The following is a 15726-nucleotide window of genomic DNA, read 5'->3' as shown; positions in this document are numbered from 1 at the left end:
AAACCCAGTGAGTTAGTCCAGTGGGGCTACCCTAAAAAAGGACCACAGGCCAGGTGGCTTAAACAAGATACATTTATTTTCTCCTAATTCTGGAGGCTAGAAGTCCAAGATCAAGGGATCGATCGGTAGGACTGATTCCTTCTGAGGCCTCCCTCTTTGGCTTATAGACAGCCGTATTTTTGGCATCCTTGCCTGGTCTTCCCTCTGGGTGTGTCTGTGTCCTAATCTCCTCTTCTTATAAGGACACCAGTCTTATTGGATTAGAGCCCACCCTAAATTATCTCATTTTACCTTGATCACCATTCATAGCTATCACACAGGGTTTCTCAAAGTGTGCTCTGGGACCACCAGCATCAGAATCACCTGAGGAAGCAGCAGAGGGGGGAGGAGGGAGGTGTATTTTAAAATTCATATTCCTGGGCCCAGCTCTAGACCAAATGAATCAATACCTCTTTGAGCCAGGCCCACCCAAGAATCTGCTTTTTAAAAGAGGTCCCCAAGGCGTTCCCATTGTGGCTCAATGGAGACACATCTGACGAGCATCCATGAGGATGCAGGTTCGATCCCTGGCCTCGCTCAGTGGGTTGAGGATCCGTCATTGCTGTGAGCTGTGGTGTAGGTAGAAGACTTGGCTAGAATCCCGAGTTGCTGTGGCTGTGGCGTAAGCCAGTAGCTACGGCTCCGATTAGACCCCCTAGCCTGGGAACCTCCCTATACCTCAGGTGTGGCCCTAAAAAGACACACACACACACACACACACACACACACACGCACACAAAGTCCCCAAGGATATGGTAAGCACTTGGGTAGGACAGACATACTGCATACTGTCTACCCAACCAGGGTCATCTCTCCAGCAGGGGCCCTCTCCAGCCCTCATTCTTCTGTCCCACCCATTCATTCCCTGATCACTTTGCTGCAGGATCAATGTCATCAGACACCTTCGTGGGGGCAGTTGATTTTTGCTAGAGGGAACCCCCTAAGCATGGTGAACTGGCCCCCATGAATTTCAAAGGAAGCTGAACCCACACCCAGCCTGAGTTCCTAGCTGCTGTCTTTCAAAGCCACTTCTGACCTCAGTTCTTTTCTTGGTCAGCTCAGGCTGCCACAAGATACCATTAACTGGTTGGCTTACACAGCAGACATTTACTTCTCACAGCTGGGAGGCTGGAAGTCCAAGATCAAGGTAGCCAGCGTGGTCAGTTTCTGTTGAGCGCTCTCTTCCTGGCTTGCTGATGGCGTCCTCACATGGCATTTCCTTGGTGCATGTGTACAGAAAGGGAGCGGTCTCTCTCTCCTCCTTTTAAGGCCACTTAGTCCTATCATTTTGGGACCCTTCTCTAATGACCTAATTTAACTTTAATTACCTCCTAAAAGCTCTCTCTCTCCAAACACAGATTATGTTGGGGGCTAAGGTTTCAACCCATAAAAGGGGAGGGAGGTAGCAATTCAGACCATAGCAGTTCTTTTCCAGCCAAATCTTTTTCTTTCTTTTTTGCTTTTTTTTCCCCCCTTGCTTTTCAGGGCCACACCTGCAGCATATGGAAGTTTCCAGGCTAGGGGTTGAATCGGAGCTGCAGCCGCTGACCTACACCACAGCTACAGTAATGCCAGATCCGAGCCACATCTGTGACCTACAGCACAGCTCAAGGCAACACTGGATCCTTAACCCACTGAGTGGGGCCAGAGACTGAACCCTCGTCCTAATGGATACTAGTCAGGGTCATTACAGCTGAGCCACAACAGGAACTTCCTTCCTCCAGCTAAATCTTCTGCTCCCAACTTCAAGCCATCCTATCTTCTCTAGAACCTGCCTCCTCTAGGCTACACTTTGCTTCCTGCTTTGGACAAATGTGTATCAAGCTCATACACTTAAGAGTATGGCTTCATTTATCCGTGTAGTCAACATTTCACCAGAATGCACCTCCAATGGGCAGACCAATGTCTACGAGGACCCAGGCAGATACACCTGGTCTATATTAAAAAGGAGGGAGAATGGGGTGGTGATGAAGCCAGAGAGGGCAGGAAGGGGGCCTCTGACCTGGTTCCATGAGGAAGCAGCAGGCATCCATGGGTGAAAAGGGGGAAAAAGGATGTTTGGGACACAGGAAGCAAACATAAGCACGCGACCAACAGGGAACCCCAAGGAACTACAGCTGTGAGCTTGGGGAAGTGAGATTGCACACCATCCAGCTGAGGCCAGGCTCAGCTTCCAAGGGAATGGATTGAGCTGGCAGCTACTGAAAAGCTGGAGGAGGAAGTAGAAACATCTCTCTGGCAGCAGGGAGGAAAAGGTACAGGATGGGACACTCTGGAACCACCTCTACAGCACAGTGTAAAGGGCTTGTCATGGGAGTGGGTACAAGAAAGCAGGTGAGACCATAGCAACACTAGGGAATTCGCATCAATGGGACTTGGTCCCCAGGGAGGTGGAGTCGATGGGGGAGAAGTAAGGGATCGTAATTGATGAACCTGGAGAGGACCAGACAGGACCAGTTTAGGGGGGCAAGGACAACAGGCTCAGTTTGTGGTATGCTGAGTCTATGGGGTCTTTGGGATGCTCCCAGATATGGGTCCAGTGGGCACTGGGAAAAAGTGGACCTGGAGCTTGAGAAGAGTGGCAGGTGCTGGCAGAAGTGACGACAGTCGGTGATATAATCAGGAGGGGTCAAGGCAACCGAGAGGAGAAAAAGATGGAAGAGGGGGAGAGAAGTCTGGAGAGCATAATATTCAAGGACAGGGAACCAGAGAGAGGACCAAAGACCCACAGCTACCCTGACACCAACACCTTCTATGAGCCTGTCGGAAGGCTCTGGAACATCTAGGCTCATTCCTCCACTCCATTCCCTCGTTCTGTAATCCCAAGGACACCACACATCAAACCATAGGATAAAAAGGGGCTTCCGTGCCATTTCAGGAGTCCTACCTCCTCATGTATACAGATAAGGATGGATAGCGCCACAGAGGACACCAGAAAGAAAATCAAGAAAAGTCTTGCAAGAACACAGAAGTGACAGATGTCTTCGAAACAGTGTAACTGGATATAATTAGGAAGGAACATCCCAGTAAGCACTCATCCCTTTTTCTGATCTTCTGCAAGGAAATAAGACAGCTTCAAAAACAGATGAGCAACAAGAAATCATAGAAAGGCCATCAGAAAGCAGGTGCAGACCTGCTCTCTTAATGCCTTTGTGTCCAACCACTACCTTTTTCTGCACTGTTAACGAATGCAGTTTTTGGAAAGTACCTGTGTTTTCCACATTCCCACCAAGGCACAGGACAGAAGCAAGAATCTCCTGGTAACAGGCTGCTATCCCTGAACAGAAAACAGAAGTTACCCTATAAACCCACTATGACACTATACCCTTAAGGGACTGGAAGGAAAATCCAGATATGAAATCAAAGTTTAATCCTCGCCAGTCCGCCTTGAACTCCAACTGGAACTCATATCCAGTCTGCGTTTGGCAACACAAGGCAGGAAATCTTGCTCTGCCAAAAAAACAAAAATATGTTTCTAAAACCCCCCAAAACTACTGGGGCACTCCCCCAGCACCAGGGTCAGCAGAACACAAGACACCCCTCCTTGAAACACAGACCAGGGGTTTTGTGCCATCTCATAAACTTTCTAAGGGGTAACCAAGGATCTGTGCCTGGATGAAAATATGACAAAAAAGGGATATGCATTCCAAAGGTTTCTACACGGGCGTTGACAAAGCCAAATTCACAGATTTTAAACCACAGTGATAGGAAACCACCTACAGCAAATTCTCTTTGTTTATGAAAGTAATGTTTTATACATATGTGTATGTGTTTATATATAACATATATGTGTGTGTGTGTATATATATATATATATCCGAATCACTTTGCTATGTACCAGAACCAACATAACACTGTAAATTAATTATACGTCAATTCAAAAAAAATTTTTTTAAACTTGTATAGCAACTGGACGAATTCATGTTCCTTGAATACAACGATAAAGGGTAGGCTTGTGAAAAAAATGTTTAAAGGATACTTGTCCTAACCTTTGGGGATTTATGAATCTACTTTAGGAGAGATGCAACAAGAGGCAGGGTGTCACATTGTCTGATCTGAGCTGGAACACTTATGTCAAGTGATTCCAATTTTTCGCTGCTCAGTGCATATCCGGGAATAACCATTGAAGGACTGAGTGTTTATTTTGGAGTGACAAATTTTAGCGAATAAGGGAATTCATGAATACAGAATCCAGGAATAATGAGAATCTCTTATGAGTACTTTTAAGTTTTCAATTTTAAGAATATTGAGGAGTTCCCACTATGGCACAATGGGTTAAGGGTCTGGCATTGCTGCAGCTGTGGCAGAGGTCACAGTGGCTGCTCATATTTGATCCCTGTCTCAGGAACTTCCATAGGCCACAGGGGCAGCCAAAATAAAAAAGAATACTGACCCAATTATAAGATACTTTTTGAAGTCTAGAGATGGAGAAAGATCGGTGTTGCCAGGGCTTCAAGGCGAGATAGTGTAAAGACTTGGGATGGCCAGAAGGAGTTTGGGTGGGGATGGATAGAGTGGCCACACAACTCTATGCAGGGGTTAAAATGCAGAAACTGTGCACCAAAGAAAAAGAGTCATTCTGAAGTTCCCGCTGTGGTGCAATGGGATCAACGTCATCTCTGCAGCACTAGGATGAAAGTTTCATCCCGGGCCCAGCAGTGGGTTAAGGATCCAGTGTTGCCACAGCTGCAGCATAGGTCACAACTGGGGTTCAGATCTGATCCCTGGCCCAGGAACTCCATAGGCCACAGGGTGGCCAAAAAATAAAAGGGAGAGAGAGAGAGAAGTCAATTTTAGTGTATGACCATTTTAAAAATAAAATGTTTAGAGAGTTCCCTGGTAGTCTAGTGGTTAGGACTCAATGCTTTCATTGCTTGGCCCGAGTTCAGTCCCTGGCCTGGGAACTGAGATCCCACATCATGTTGCTGCACGCCATGGCCAAAATATAAAATAAATTGCTTAAATTGATAGTCCCCTCCCAGGACAGAAATGTAACAATTTTAGGGACAAAGAGGGATTTTTTGTTTTTCTCCTCTCTATACTTTTGTAATTTTTTATGCAATGAGAATGCACCACCTGTTATTATTTTAACTTAAAAATCATAAGTATGGTCCAATAGCAAAACATAAACCAAGCCACCCCGATGGGTCCTTAATAGAAATTAACATAAGGAGCGGTCACAAGAGAGCAGTGCATGGCAGATACCACTTCGTTTTGGTACTAGAGACAGAGCTGATAGCACGGAATCCCCATTCAATGTCAAGAAGACTGTTTGAACAAATAAATCCTAAGACCACACGCACACACACCCATAAGAAGGGAACATGACTATTATTTTCTCACCATCAGAACCCATGCATTCAGGAGAGCAAATGGTATAAATATCTTGACCAGGGCTTGCTCTGAAAAGGGAAAAACAGCCTCCCTGGGCATTGCATTGAATGTGATTCATTCAAAGTGGTGACCCCACAGGCTATTAGGCAAGTCATCACCATGCTCCAGGAGTTTTTCTCAAGCAGGAGTCAGCAAACTCTCTCTGAAAAAGGGCTCAAGTGTAAATATTGTTGGGAGCCACGCGATCGCAACTATTCAACTCTGCCCTTAAGGCACAAAAGCAGCCATAGATGATGCATGAAGGAAGGGGCATGGCTACGTGCCAGTAAAACTTTATTTACGAAAACAGGAGTGGGCGGGCAGGATTTGGCCCCTGTTCTAGATAAAGGCATTTGGCCACATATAAATTAAAAAGTGAATGAGAGAGAGTCAGTGTAGGGAATGGCCCTCTATGAAGGCGAGGGCTAATCTCTTACTTTAGCCCAGGAAAGGAAGACAGGGGACAGGGACAGCCAGGCGCGGGTGGAAACACACCAGGAGAGAGCGCCATCCAGTGGGAGGGAAGGGCAGCAAGCAAGCCCAGAGAAGTCACCTGGGGTGAGGTGGCAATGGGGAGGTGAGGGATGACCTCTTCTAGAGCCATCAGCAGAGTGATGGAGACACAAGCCAGACGCCGTGGGCAGAGCAGTGGGTGAAAGGTGAAAGAGCGAGGGTGGTGAGGACCGGTCTAGGGGAGGGGCTTGTCCAGGGAAGGCAAGGTGGTGGGTGATGGGGTCAGGGGAGTCTTGAGTGTTCACAGGCTGAAAAGGAAAAGGCTCCTGGGTGGACGAAGATCCCTGAACAAAAAGAGTGGACTGGGGGGGGGTGCCCAGGGGGTCAGTGTCCTAGACAAGGCAAATGTTATCTCCCCAAATGCAGTGGTTCTCAACTCAGGACAGTTGGCAATGTCCAGGGACACTCTGGGTGGTCATGACTTGGAGACAGGAGGTGTTACGGGACTGGTAGGGACCAGGGACGGTGCTCAGTCTCTTACAGTACACGGGACAGCCCCCTGCAACTAAGAACACAGAACCCCAAGTGTCGAGAGCACAAAAATTGAGAGGTTTTGCTCGCACGAGAAAGGAATGGACATCAAGGACCGAGTGGGGTGAGGCAGGAGCTCTAGGGGGCTCACCCCAGTGACCTCTACAAGTGAGTAGGGCAGGGACAAGGAGTGGGTCACCAGGAGGGAAGCAAAGACTAGGAACAACCCCGGGGGAGGTGACCCAGCGAGCAGCAGTTCTGCTTTGAGGGTCCCGGGGTGCAAAAGAGAATGCACAAGAAAATCACCTGGGGGCCGCCCTCGAGAAATGAGGGGGATCCGAAAGGAACATTCTCATGTCTCAACGAAGCAACTTGCCGGACACCTCCTCCCCACAAAAAAGAACTCTGGGTTTTCACTGCAATGAATCCCCCCTTGCCTTCATGCTCGGACTTTGCGATGGCCCCAGGTCATCTCAGAGTGGGTCCACTGGAGTAGAAATGGACGGGAAAGCCAATGCCCAGTTCAGCCGAGCAACAGAGACTCCACCGGACGAGACGGTGGGGGTGGTACATCCCACGTGATGTCTCCGAGAGGCTCCTCATTCCTTAAAAATCCCACTGATTTCCTTCCACCCAGCCAAACTGCCGTACCAGCTGATGTTGGGGATTAACCATTTGTAAAGTTTCCCCTGTCCGCCCCAAACCTCCAAAGGACATCACGTGTCATTTATTCCATCATATTCCGTTAACCTTGACCACCGGGTTGGAGTGCGAAGGGTCAGATCCAAAAGAAGACACTTTAATTAAGAAACAGGTGCTCTGCAGCTAGATGAGCTGCAGTTTGAATCTCAGCTCTGCCACCTCATCACATCTCCTCACCTTTGAAAGAGACAATGAACCTTATCCCACAGCACAGCGGTGAGGAAACGACTTAGATTACATACGTAAAGTGCTCAGAATAGCACCCGCAGAGTGTTTACTCCTCTTCTTGTGAGTTAGGTGTTATCTAGAGCATTAAGGAGCGATGACTTGGATTACTGGCAAGACCAGGAAGGATAGGAGTGAAGGACAAATATTTATAAGGGAGTTCCCTGGTGGTCTAGTGGGTAGGACTCGGCACTTTCACTGTTGCGGTCCAGGTTCAATCCCTGAGCTAAGATCCCACATCAAGCCACTGGATACTGTGGCAAAAAAAAAAAAAAAAAAAAAAAAAAAAAAAAAATTAAAAAAGGAAATATTAAAAAGAACAGGAATTCCTGCTGTGGCGCAGTGGGTTAACAATCGCATTGCAGCAGCTTAGGAGGCTGCAGAGGTGTGGGTTCAATCCCCAGCCCAGCGAAGTGGGTTAAAGGATCTGGGGTTGCCGAAGCTGCGGCTAGGATTCAATTCCTGGCAGTGGCAACTTCCATATGCTGAGGGTGTGGCCAAAAAAAAAAGAAGAACAGATATTTATCAAACACCTCCTAGGCTATGGAAAGGTAGCAGTGAGCAAAAGAAACATAAGCCTCTACCCTTGTGGAAAATGTAAACATGTAAGAAGTGGTAAATCTATGTAGTAACCCTTGAAAGCCTAGGCACAAATCCACAATGAATTACCAAAGCTACAAGGAACAGAGGAGCAGGGAACCACACATACACAAAACCTGACATAGGTCTAACAACGGGTCTTGAGTTTCTTATTTTTAACAAGAACTCAAACCAACTGCCACCCTCCCTTCACAGAACACCCACTGTATACCACGCACTCGAGTGCCTGGAGACATTGCCTAATTGGCCAAGGTGCTCAGCAAACCCGGTTTGTCAACTCACAACCCTGCGTGTACTTTCTCATCACCTCACCCATGGTCAGGGAACTCAGGAGCTTCTGCTCTTTCCCTCCCTGACCCCTTCCTCATCACGACTGATTTCCTTTTATGGAGAAATCTGAAGAAGTAACCCAACAAAGAGCTTGAAAGCAGGACCTCAGCCATACGTGGTATGAAACCTCAGCTATATTCTCTTACACGTTTCTCCTGTCCTTGACCCGCAGACCTGCCTTCAAGCTCAAGAAAGATGCTGGGGTTTGTCTTGGCAGGCTGCCCATCCAAGGACACCCAGGAGCCAAGCTCCTGGGGCTTGGCTGACCACAGCTTAGAGACCCCCAGGGGGTTGACAGGTAAAAGGGCAGAGCTGGAAGAAGGAGGTTATCAGAGACATGGGGCATAGGCAGCAGTACAGAGCCTTGGGCCAGAGTCACTGGAGAGGTTCAAGTCCTCCCTCTGGCACTGACTTTGGGGCCAGGGAGTTAGTATCCTCCCTGAGCCTCAGTTTATTCCTCTGTGAAATGGACTAACAACAGTATCAGCCTCGAGGGGCTCGCTTCAGGGGTCCAGGGAGGTAATACCCACCAGCCAGAGGCATCTGGTGACACTAACCAGAAGAATCATAAAAGCAACACCATTCTGCCACTGCAACTGTGCTGTTGCCAAGGCGCTAGAGTTTGCCTCCCGACATCTGGAAACAGAACCCAAAAGTGGAAACACGGACCTGAAGTCAGGAGTAGCCCTGAGTCTACAGACACCAGGAAGAAAGGGGTAGATGCTACAATTACCGGCCCTGGGTCGCATCACCTACCAGCTGGGACCCCCAAGGGGCCCCCCCACCCCAAGTCGGTCACTCTCCACTCTGGCTCCAAACCGTGTGCGTCCCGGGCATTTGGCTGCCTGAGGCTATCCAGTGACCCTCCACTTCTGGGAGGCGACCCAGAGAGGACGCGTGGCCGTCTCCGGAGCCAGTTGGGCTCCTGGAGGTCCAGGCACGGGTTCGAGGAGCGCTCCGCAGAGGGGCCCGCGGAGAGGCAGGCACTGGGGCAAGGTTCCTCCAGCCCGGTGCCCGCACGCGGGGCGTGGAGCTGCGAGCCCGGGCGGGCAAAGGCCAAGGTCAGCGGCTTCCCGAGCCCCCCCTCCCCGCCGCGGAGCTGGAGCGACTGTCCCGGCTACCAGCCCTCCCACAGAGGAGGGTTCTCAGGCCACAGCGGGGGTTCCATTTTGGCAAAGGGTCCCCTCCCCAACGCGCTGCTTCCCGCCCACTCCCAGACCCCCAGACTCACCCTCTCCAGGGTACAGGTGGCCCGCGGCGCTCACCAGCAGCGCGGCAACGGCCACCAGCAGCGGCAGGGCCGCCGCCCCCCGCCTGCCCCCAGCGCCCATAGCTGTGGGAGCGCGGGGTCCGGGAGGATCAGAGCGCGCGGCGCTGGCCCGCGGGGTGCATGCTCCAAAGCGGCCGCCCGAGAGGCACTTGGGGCCGCACGTCCTTCTCTTCTACGCCGGCGGACCACTGGCCACAGACTCCGCCCGGGAGGGCCCTCAAACAGCCCCGGGAGGGCCCTCGAAACAGCCCCAGGAGGGGAGCGCGGCCTCTGCCGCTACAAATCCGGTGGCGCGGCCCGGTGGAGGCGGCCCCGACTCCGGGCCACCGCGGCCGGGCCCCGTCCCGCGATCTCAGGGCTCGGAGCCCCGCGCTGCGCCCCTGCCTCCCGGCTCTCGGCCCCGAGCGCTCGGGGGCTGAGGTCTTCGGACGCGCCAACAAACGGACGCGCAGACAAACGGACGTGCGGACAGGCGGGCGGGCACCTGGGCTGGCGGGTGGCGGGCGGGCGGCGGGAGCGAGGGCTGCTCGGCCCGTAAACAACGCGGCCCGTCAGCTGGGCCCCGTGCGGGCCGCCGCAAAAGACGGCGCGGATCCGGACTCGGAAGGGACTCGGCGCCGGGGAGAGGCCCGAGAGGGGTGGAGGGAGGACGGGCCGGGGGGCGGAGGCACCACCCCGCCCGCCCGCCCGCCAGCCAGCCTCCCTATCCTGGGCCCCGCGCAGGAGGGCCCCGCGCTGGAGGCCCCCGGCGCGCCCTAGCCGAGGGGGCGCCCCAGGTCCCTGCCCAGCCGGAGCGCCCCGTACAGCCCCGCGACTCTCGTCTCAGAGCCTGGGGGCGCTGCAGATGCCCTATCCCGCGAGTAACGTTTTGCTATTTTGTTCACCGTAGACTTTGGAGGATTCGTTTTGATGTTTAAAAAAAATGCATTAAAATATTATTTATCTTGGCTCCACGGTTTTTGGGTACTCCTTTAAATGTTACGCTCGCCTCGCCCTCGTTCCCGTCCTGCTCGGGGAAGCTGGTCCCAGAGCGCGCGCGGGCGCCCCAGCTGTCCTACGGGGAGCTCGCCCCTGCCCCACACCAGGCCCCTGGGGACAGCCACGTGCAAGCTCGCCCCAGGAGCTCAAAGTACTCAGTGGGCAGGCACTCTCCGGCTCGGCCTGTGATTCAAGTTGGAGAACTGACCCTTGAGGCGATGTCCAGAACCTCGACAAAATACAAAGCAGGCGCTGGAGATCTTGGCTAAAGCACAGGTAGACACACCCAATTTTCAGTACACAGACCTAGAGTCCACGTGTGTTTTGAATGTCTGGCAAAAGTCATTCACGAATTCGGTATGATAGTGATCAAAGCACCTTGCTGGAGAGGGGAGAGGGGACGTTCCTAATGGAGTGGGAATCAGGCTCCCTCTGCCTTCACTTCCAGTGTGGTCTCCAATGAGTAACTGCTCTCTGGATTGGCCTCACCAGGAAGATGCCTGTAATAATACCTGCGTGGCAGATGTGGGGAGTTGCTGGGGCGGGGGGAAGCACGAGAAAGCCACCAGCATCACTCTTGGTTGAGCGTGTTCATTCTTTCTCTATTAAACAAATAGAAGTTTGCACTGTCCTTCTAACCCACACCTACTCCTGCCTCCAGGCCTTTACCCTGGCTGGTCCCCCTGCTTGAACCTCCAAGGTCTGGCTCCACCTCTCAGCTCCCATGAACCTTCCTCTTTTTTTTTTTTTCCCGTGAACCTTCCTTGACCATGCTTTGCAAATGCTGCCCCCCCATACCTCCTCCCTTTTTTTCTCATCGCTGTTGCTTACATCACACCAGTGTGTCTTCTTGAAATGCTGCCTTATTTTTGTGTGTGTTGGCCCCTCCCCATGAAGGCAGAAATCCCGTCTGTCTTGTTCCCTGTTTTACACTCGGTGCCTGACATATCCATTGCTTAATAAATATTTGTTGAAGGGAAGAATCAACATGCAATAAGGAGTGAGGATTTACAATAAGTCAAAGAAATCCAATCCATTTCCTTGTAGACCTCAGTGTCTAGTTGGGGAGAGGGCTATGAACTAAATATCATGTGGGTGATAAGGTGGGACGGGAGACAGGGAAGAATCCTCTGAAGATGTGATTTTTGAACTGAAATCTGAGACGGAGGGGGAGCCAGCCAAGGGGTGGCTCCAGGGGGTGGGAATAGCATGTGCTAAGGCCCAGAGGACAGGCTAGTGTTCACACAACTGAACCAGGCACTGCAGCTGGAACAGGAAGGGAAGAGGGGAAGCTGGGCTGCTGGCTGCTAGAAGGGGTAGAACAGTGGCTTTGCAATGTAAAGGGTTCTCTCCACCACTGCTTTTACACTAAAAGCAACAAAGAGACACTAGAGGGTTTATTACACCAAAGGGTTAACATAATCAGGTTTTCTTTCTAATAATATCTCCCTGTCAACAAGGGGGCAGGAATAGCATTCCTGAGGTGGGTTAGGGATCCAGCCTTGTCAGGTCGCTGCAGTGGCTTGGGTTTGATCCCTGGCCCACGAACTTCTGTGTGCCTCTGCACCCTCCCCCCAAAAAACCCCTACATAAACAATGCCATAGAGTATGCAAGTGAGATTAACTTAATAAAAGAATAAGTCTAGCTGTTTAAAAAAAAAAAAAGACCCACAGAGAACAAAGAAGAGGCAGCTGCCTTTCCAAAGTATCAAAAATTTTGCATCTGGAGTTCCTGCTGTGGCGCAAGGGGATTGGCAGCGTCTTGGAAGCTCCGGGATGCAGGTTCAATTCTGGCCCTGGCCCAGCACAGTGGGCTATGGATCCAGAGTTGCCACAGCTGTGGCTTAGGTGGCAAATGAGGCTCGGATCTGATCCCTGACCTGGGAGCTCCATATGCCGAGTAGGGTGGCCAAAAAAAGAAAAGTACATCTGATCCATGTTGTTCCCCTTCTTTGGGGGGGGCTTCCCTCTGAATTCCATGGGAGCCCCCCAAACCACCAACAATTCCAGGCAGGCATCAGGTGTCGAAATTCCAGGGGATGTGCTACCCTCTGGAAATCGTTCAGGACACAAGACTTCCATGCTGGGTATAAAGTCAAAAGAATCATTGCAGTTGTGACTTGCTTGGAGAAAATGAAGAACCATCATTTCCCCCAAAAAAACTCAGTTTCTTTTGTAAACCGCCCCCCCCAAAAAAACCCACACAGACACACAGCTGCCCTAAAAATTGAAAATCAACCTCTGCCTTTTATTCAAATCATTGGAATGGAAGTCGAAAATCATTATGTGCTAATCTCCAAAATGATCGATTCTGGCCAGAGCCACCCCAGAATGTTAAAACCAATGGTTGGAAGTTTGAAAAGTAACAAGGTATTCCCACAGTCTGCAAGCATCTCCCTGCAGGGTGCTGGTCAATAATAAAAGAAAGGGAAAATAGTACCTTCGCCCAGAGGAGAAAGCTGGCAGTCATCACCTTAACTAACTGATCAAGGTTGCACCTGGAGGGAGTTCCCGGTTTTGGCTCTGCAGGTTAAGAACCCAACTAGTATGCTTGAAGAGGATGCAGGTTCTATCCCTGGCCTGGCTCAGTGGGTTAAGGAGTGTAGGTCGCAGATGGGGCTTGGATCCCATGTTGCTGTGGGTGCAGCGTAGACGGGCTACTGCTGCTCTGATTTGACTCTAACCTGGGAACCTCCATACCTCCATATGAGTGCAGGCTTAAAAAAGAAAAAAAAAAAAGTATTGTTCCTGGATATTCTTTTGTAATAAAAGACTTTAACTGGGACAGTTGGGGGAAACTAAAAAAATGTCTGTCAATTCAATAACGGTCCAGCATCAGTATTCATTTTAATCGGTGCACTGATGCGATGGGAGAGCATGTCCCCGGCTCTTGGAAATCCACACAGAAGGAAGTGTGTAGGGATAAGGAACATACTATCTGCAACTTATTCTCCAGTGTTCAAAAAAAGAAGAAAAAAAGGAGAGGAAGAGGGAACAAAGCAGATATGATAGAAAGTATGATAGAATTGGTAAATCTGGTTTTTTTGAAAGTGTCTACATAAGGATTGATTGCCCTATTTCTAGAAGTCTGACATTGTAGCATTAAGTTTTAAAAGTTTGGAAAAGCCATTTGGGACTTTTTGTTTTGCATTGTTTTTTTCTTAGATTGGCTCTGGTTTGACATTTAAGCACATTGGACTTTGAAGACATCATCTAGAGAGAGAGAGAGAGAGAGAGGTGGTTTAATTAAAACAGAAAACCAACTGTAAATCCTGACTCCTAGGTTGTCATGGAGCGCTTCATTCATACATGACATTTAGGAGTAGGAAGGATGAAAAACAAAAACAAAAACAAAAACTGATTTTACTTGTGAGTAACAGTGTGAAAACCCAGCGTCAAGAATTGACAAACAGAACCAGGCAGAAGATTAAAACCACACCACACCTACATCGGATCCAGTGGAACCTGGGCCAGGAAGGCAAAAATGATTCAGTGCTAGGAAAGTTGGCCATTGAGATCATTGTATTCATAGATCCACGGCCAGAAGGCACACAAGCAACCCCTGGTGTCTGATAAATTCCATAAGCATTCATACATGAAACCATAAGACTCCAGGATGTGGGGATTTTGTTTTCTAAATGCCAAGCAGGGAACATCTCTTTCAGCGAGTCCCAAATCCCACATCGAAAAATCGAAAGATAACAAATCTGGCTGTGTAAAAATTAAGTTCTATGACAGAGACTGATTCACAGACTTTGAAAAACTTATGGTTTCTAAATGAGACAGGTTGGGGGGTGGGGAGAGGCACTGAGGCTTTGGGATGGAAATGCTATAAAATTTGGTTGTGATGATTGTTATCCAACTATAAATGTACTAAAATTCCTTGAGTAATTTAAAAAATTAAGTTCTATGAATGGCAAAAAAAAAAAAATCCATGAAGCAAGTGGCGAACATCAGATTTTTAAAGGTAAGAAAAATATATGCAACTTAAGTGACAGATGAAGGGAATGCGTAACATGATGTGATATAAATATAAAACAGAGGATTCATTTTGTCCAAGAGGGGAGGAAAAAAAAAACCACGCTCTTATTTGCCAAAATAAAAATGGCAAAAGACAGGAAGAGGCCACTCGTAGAAACAGACCACTGGAAAGAAAAAAAGAAGGAATACAAAACATAGTCAAACATATTTAAAGAAGGATGTTCAGATTTCCTCGTAGTTAGCGATATGCCCTTGCTGTTTTCACTGAGTTTGCCAAAGACCTGGAAAACAGGCAATACAACGTGAAGTTTTGCAAAAATACACTCTCGTCAAGTATAAATGAGCATAAATGAGTTCAGCAACCAATGGGAGGGGATCTGGCAATGACTTTCCACATGGAAACTGCACGGATGCTCTTTCCCACTGGTCTCACTTCTAGAAAACTATACACCACTGCACAAATATCCTCTCATGGATGTAAAAAGAAGATATTCAAAGATATTCATAGCAGCCTTGCCTGGAATCCACCTAAATAACTTTTCCCCCAAGAAACAGGGAAACCTCTACATTCTCCTCAAAATGCTTCCTTAATTCAAATATTTCCTTGCTGTACAGCAGAAATTGACAGAATATTGTAAATCAACTATAATAAAAAAAAAACTTTAAAAACCCAAATATTTCCAAGTTTCCTTTTTCTGTCTCTCCCTCCCTTTTCTTTCTTCTCTGATGCCACTCATATAGGATTTGTGTGGACAAGTTAGATTTGCAATATTCTCTTGCAAGAAAACTTGCACTATTCTCCTGATTTTTTTCCTGGGTTTTATTTTTCCTTGGGGGGAATTTGGAGGCTATAAAGGCAGCATGTGAAGTTGATATAAGAAAAAGGACATCTTCTACTGACACAGCTTGATGTCTGCCCATCCTCTTCTCTTGGGGGTTATTTCAACACTTGCACATAGTTCTGTTACTCGTAAAACCTCCATTTCTGACCTTTATTCAAATACACTGGGTATTGTTTTCATTTTTTTTTATTGTGATAAAATACATGTAAGGTCAAAGGTACCATTGAAACCATCTTAAAGTGGACAATTCAGTGACATTCAGTACAAAGTTGTGCAACTTTTACCACTATCTGGTTCCAAAATTTTTTCATCGCCCCAAACGGAAACTCCATAGCCATTAAGCAATCACTTCTCCCTCCCCTAGCCCCTGGCAAGTGCTAATCTATTTTCTGTCTGTACGGA

At 48.9% G+C, this 15726-nt stretch overlaps 1 protein-coding gene across 4 annotated transcripts in view; it reads right to left on the bottom strand.

The window, feature by feature from the left end:
- The window catches only part of INSR (insulin receptor), a 142715-nt gene extending 132661 nt beyond the window's left edge, over positions 1-10054 (bottom strand). For 2 of the 4 annotated variants that reach the window (XM_021083940.1, XM_021083942.1), the window contains exon 1: positions 9485-10054. In XM_021083940.1, coding sequence (XP_020939599.1) covers positions 9485-9584 — 100 coding nt within the window. In that variant the 5' untranslated portion in view covers positions 9585-10054. The remainder of the gene's footprint in view (positions 1-9484) is intronic. The other 2 variants (XM_021083941.1, XM_021083943.1) reach the window with 1 other exon arrangement.

This window comes from Sus scrofa, chromosome 2, assembly GCF_000003025.6.
Source record: "Sus scrofa isolate TJ Tabasco breed Duroc chromosome 2, Sscrofa11.1, whole genome shotgun sequence".
Lineage (NCBI taxonomy): Eukaryota > Metazoa > Chordata > Mammalia > Artiodactyla > Suidae > Sus > Sus scrofa.
This window is presented reverse-complemented; position numbering and strand designations above follow the sequence as displayed.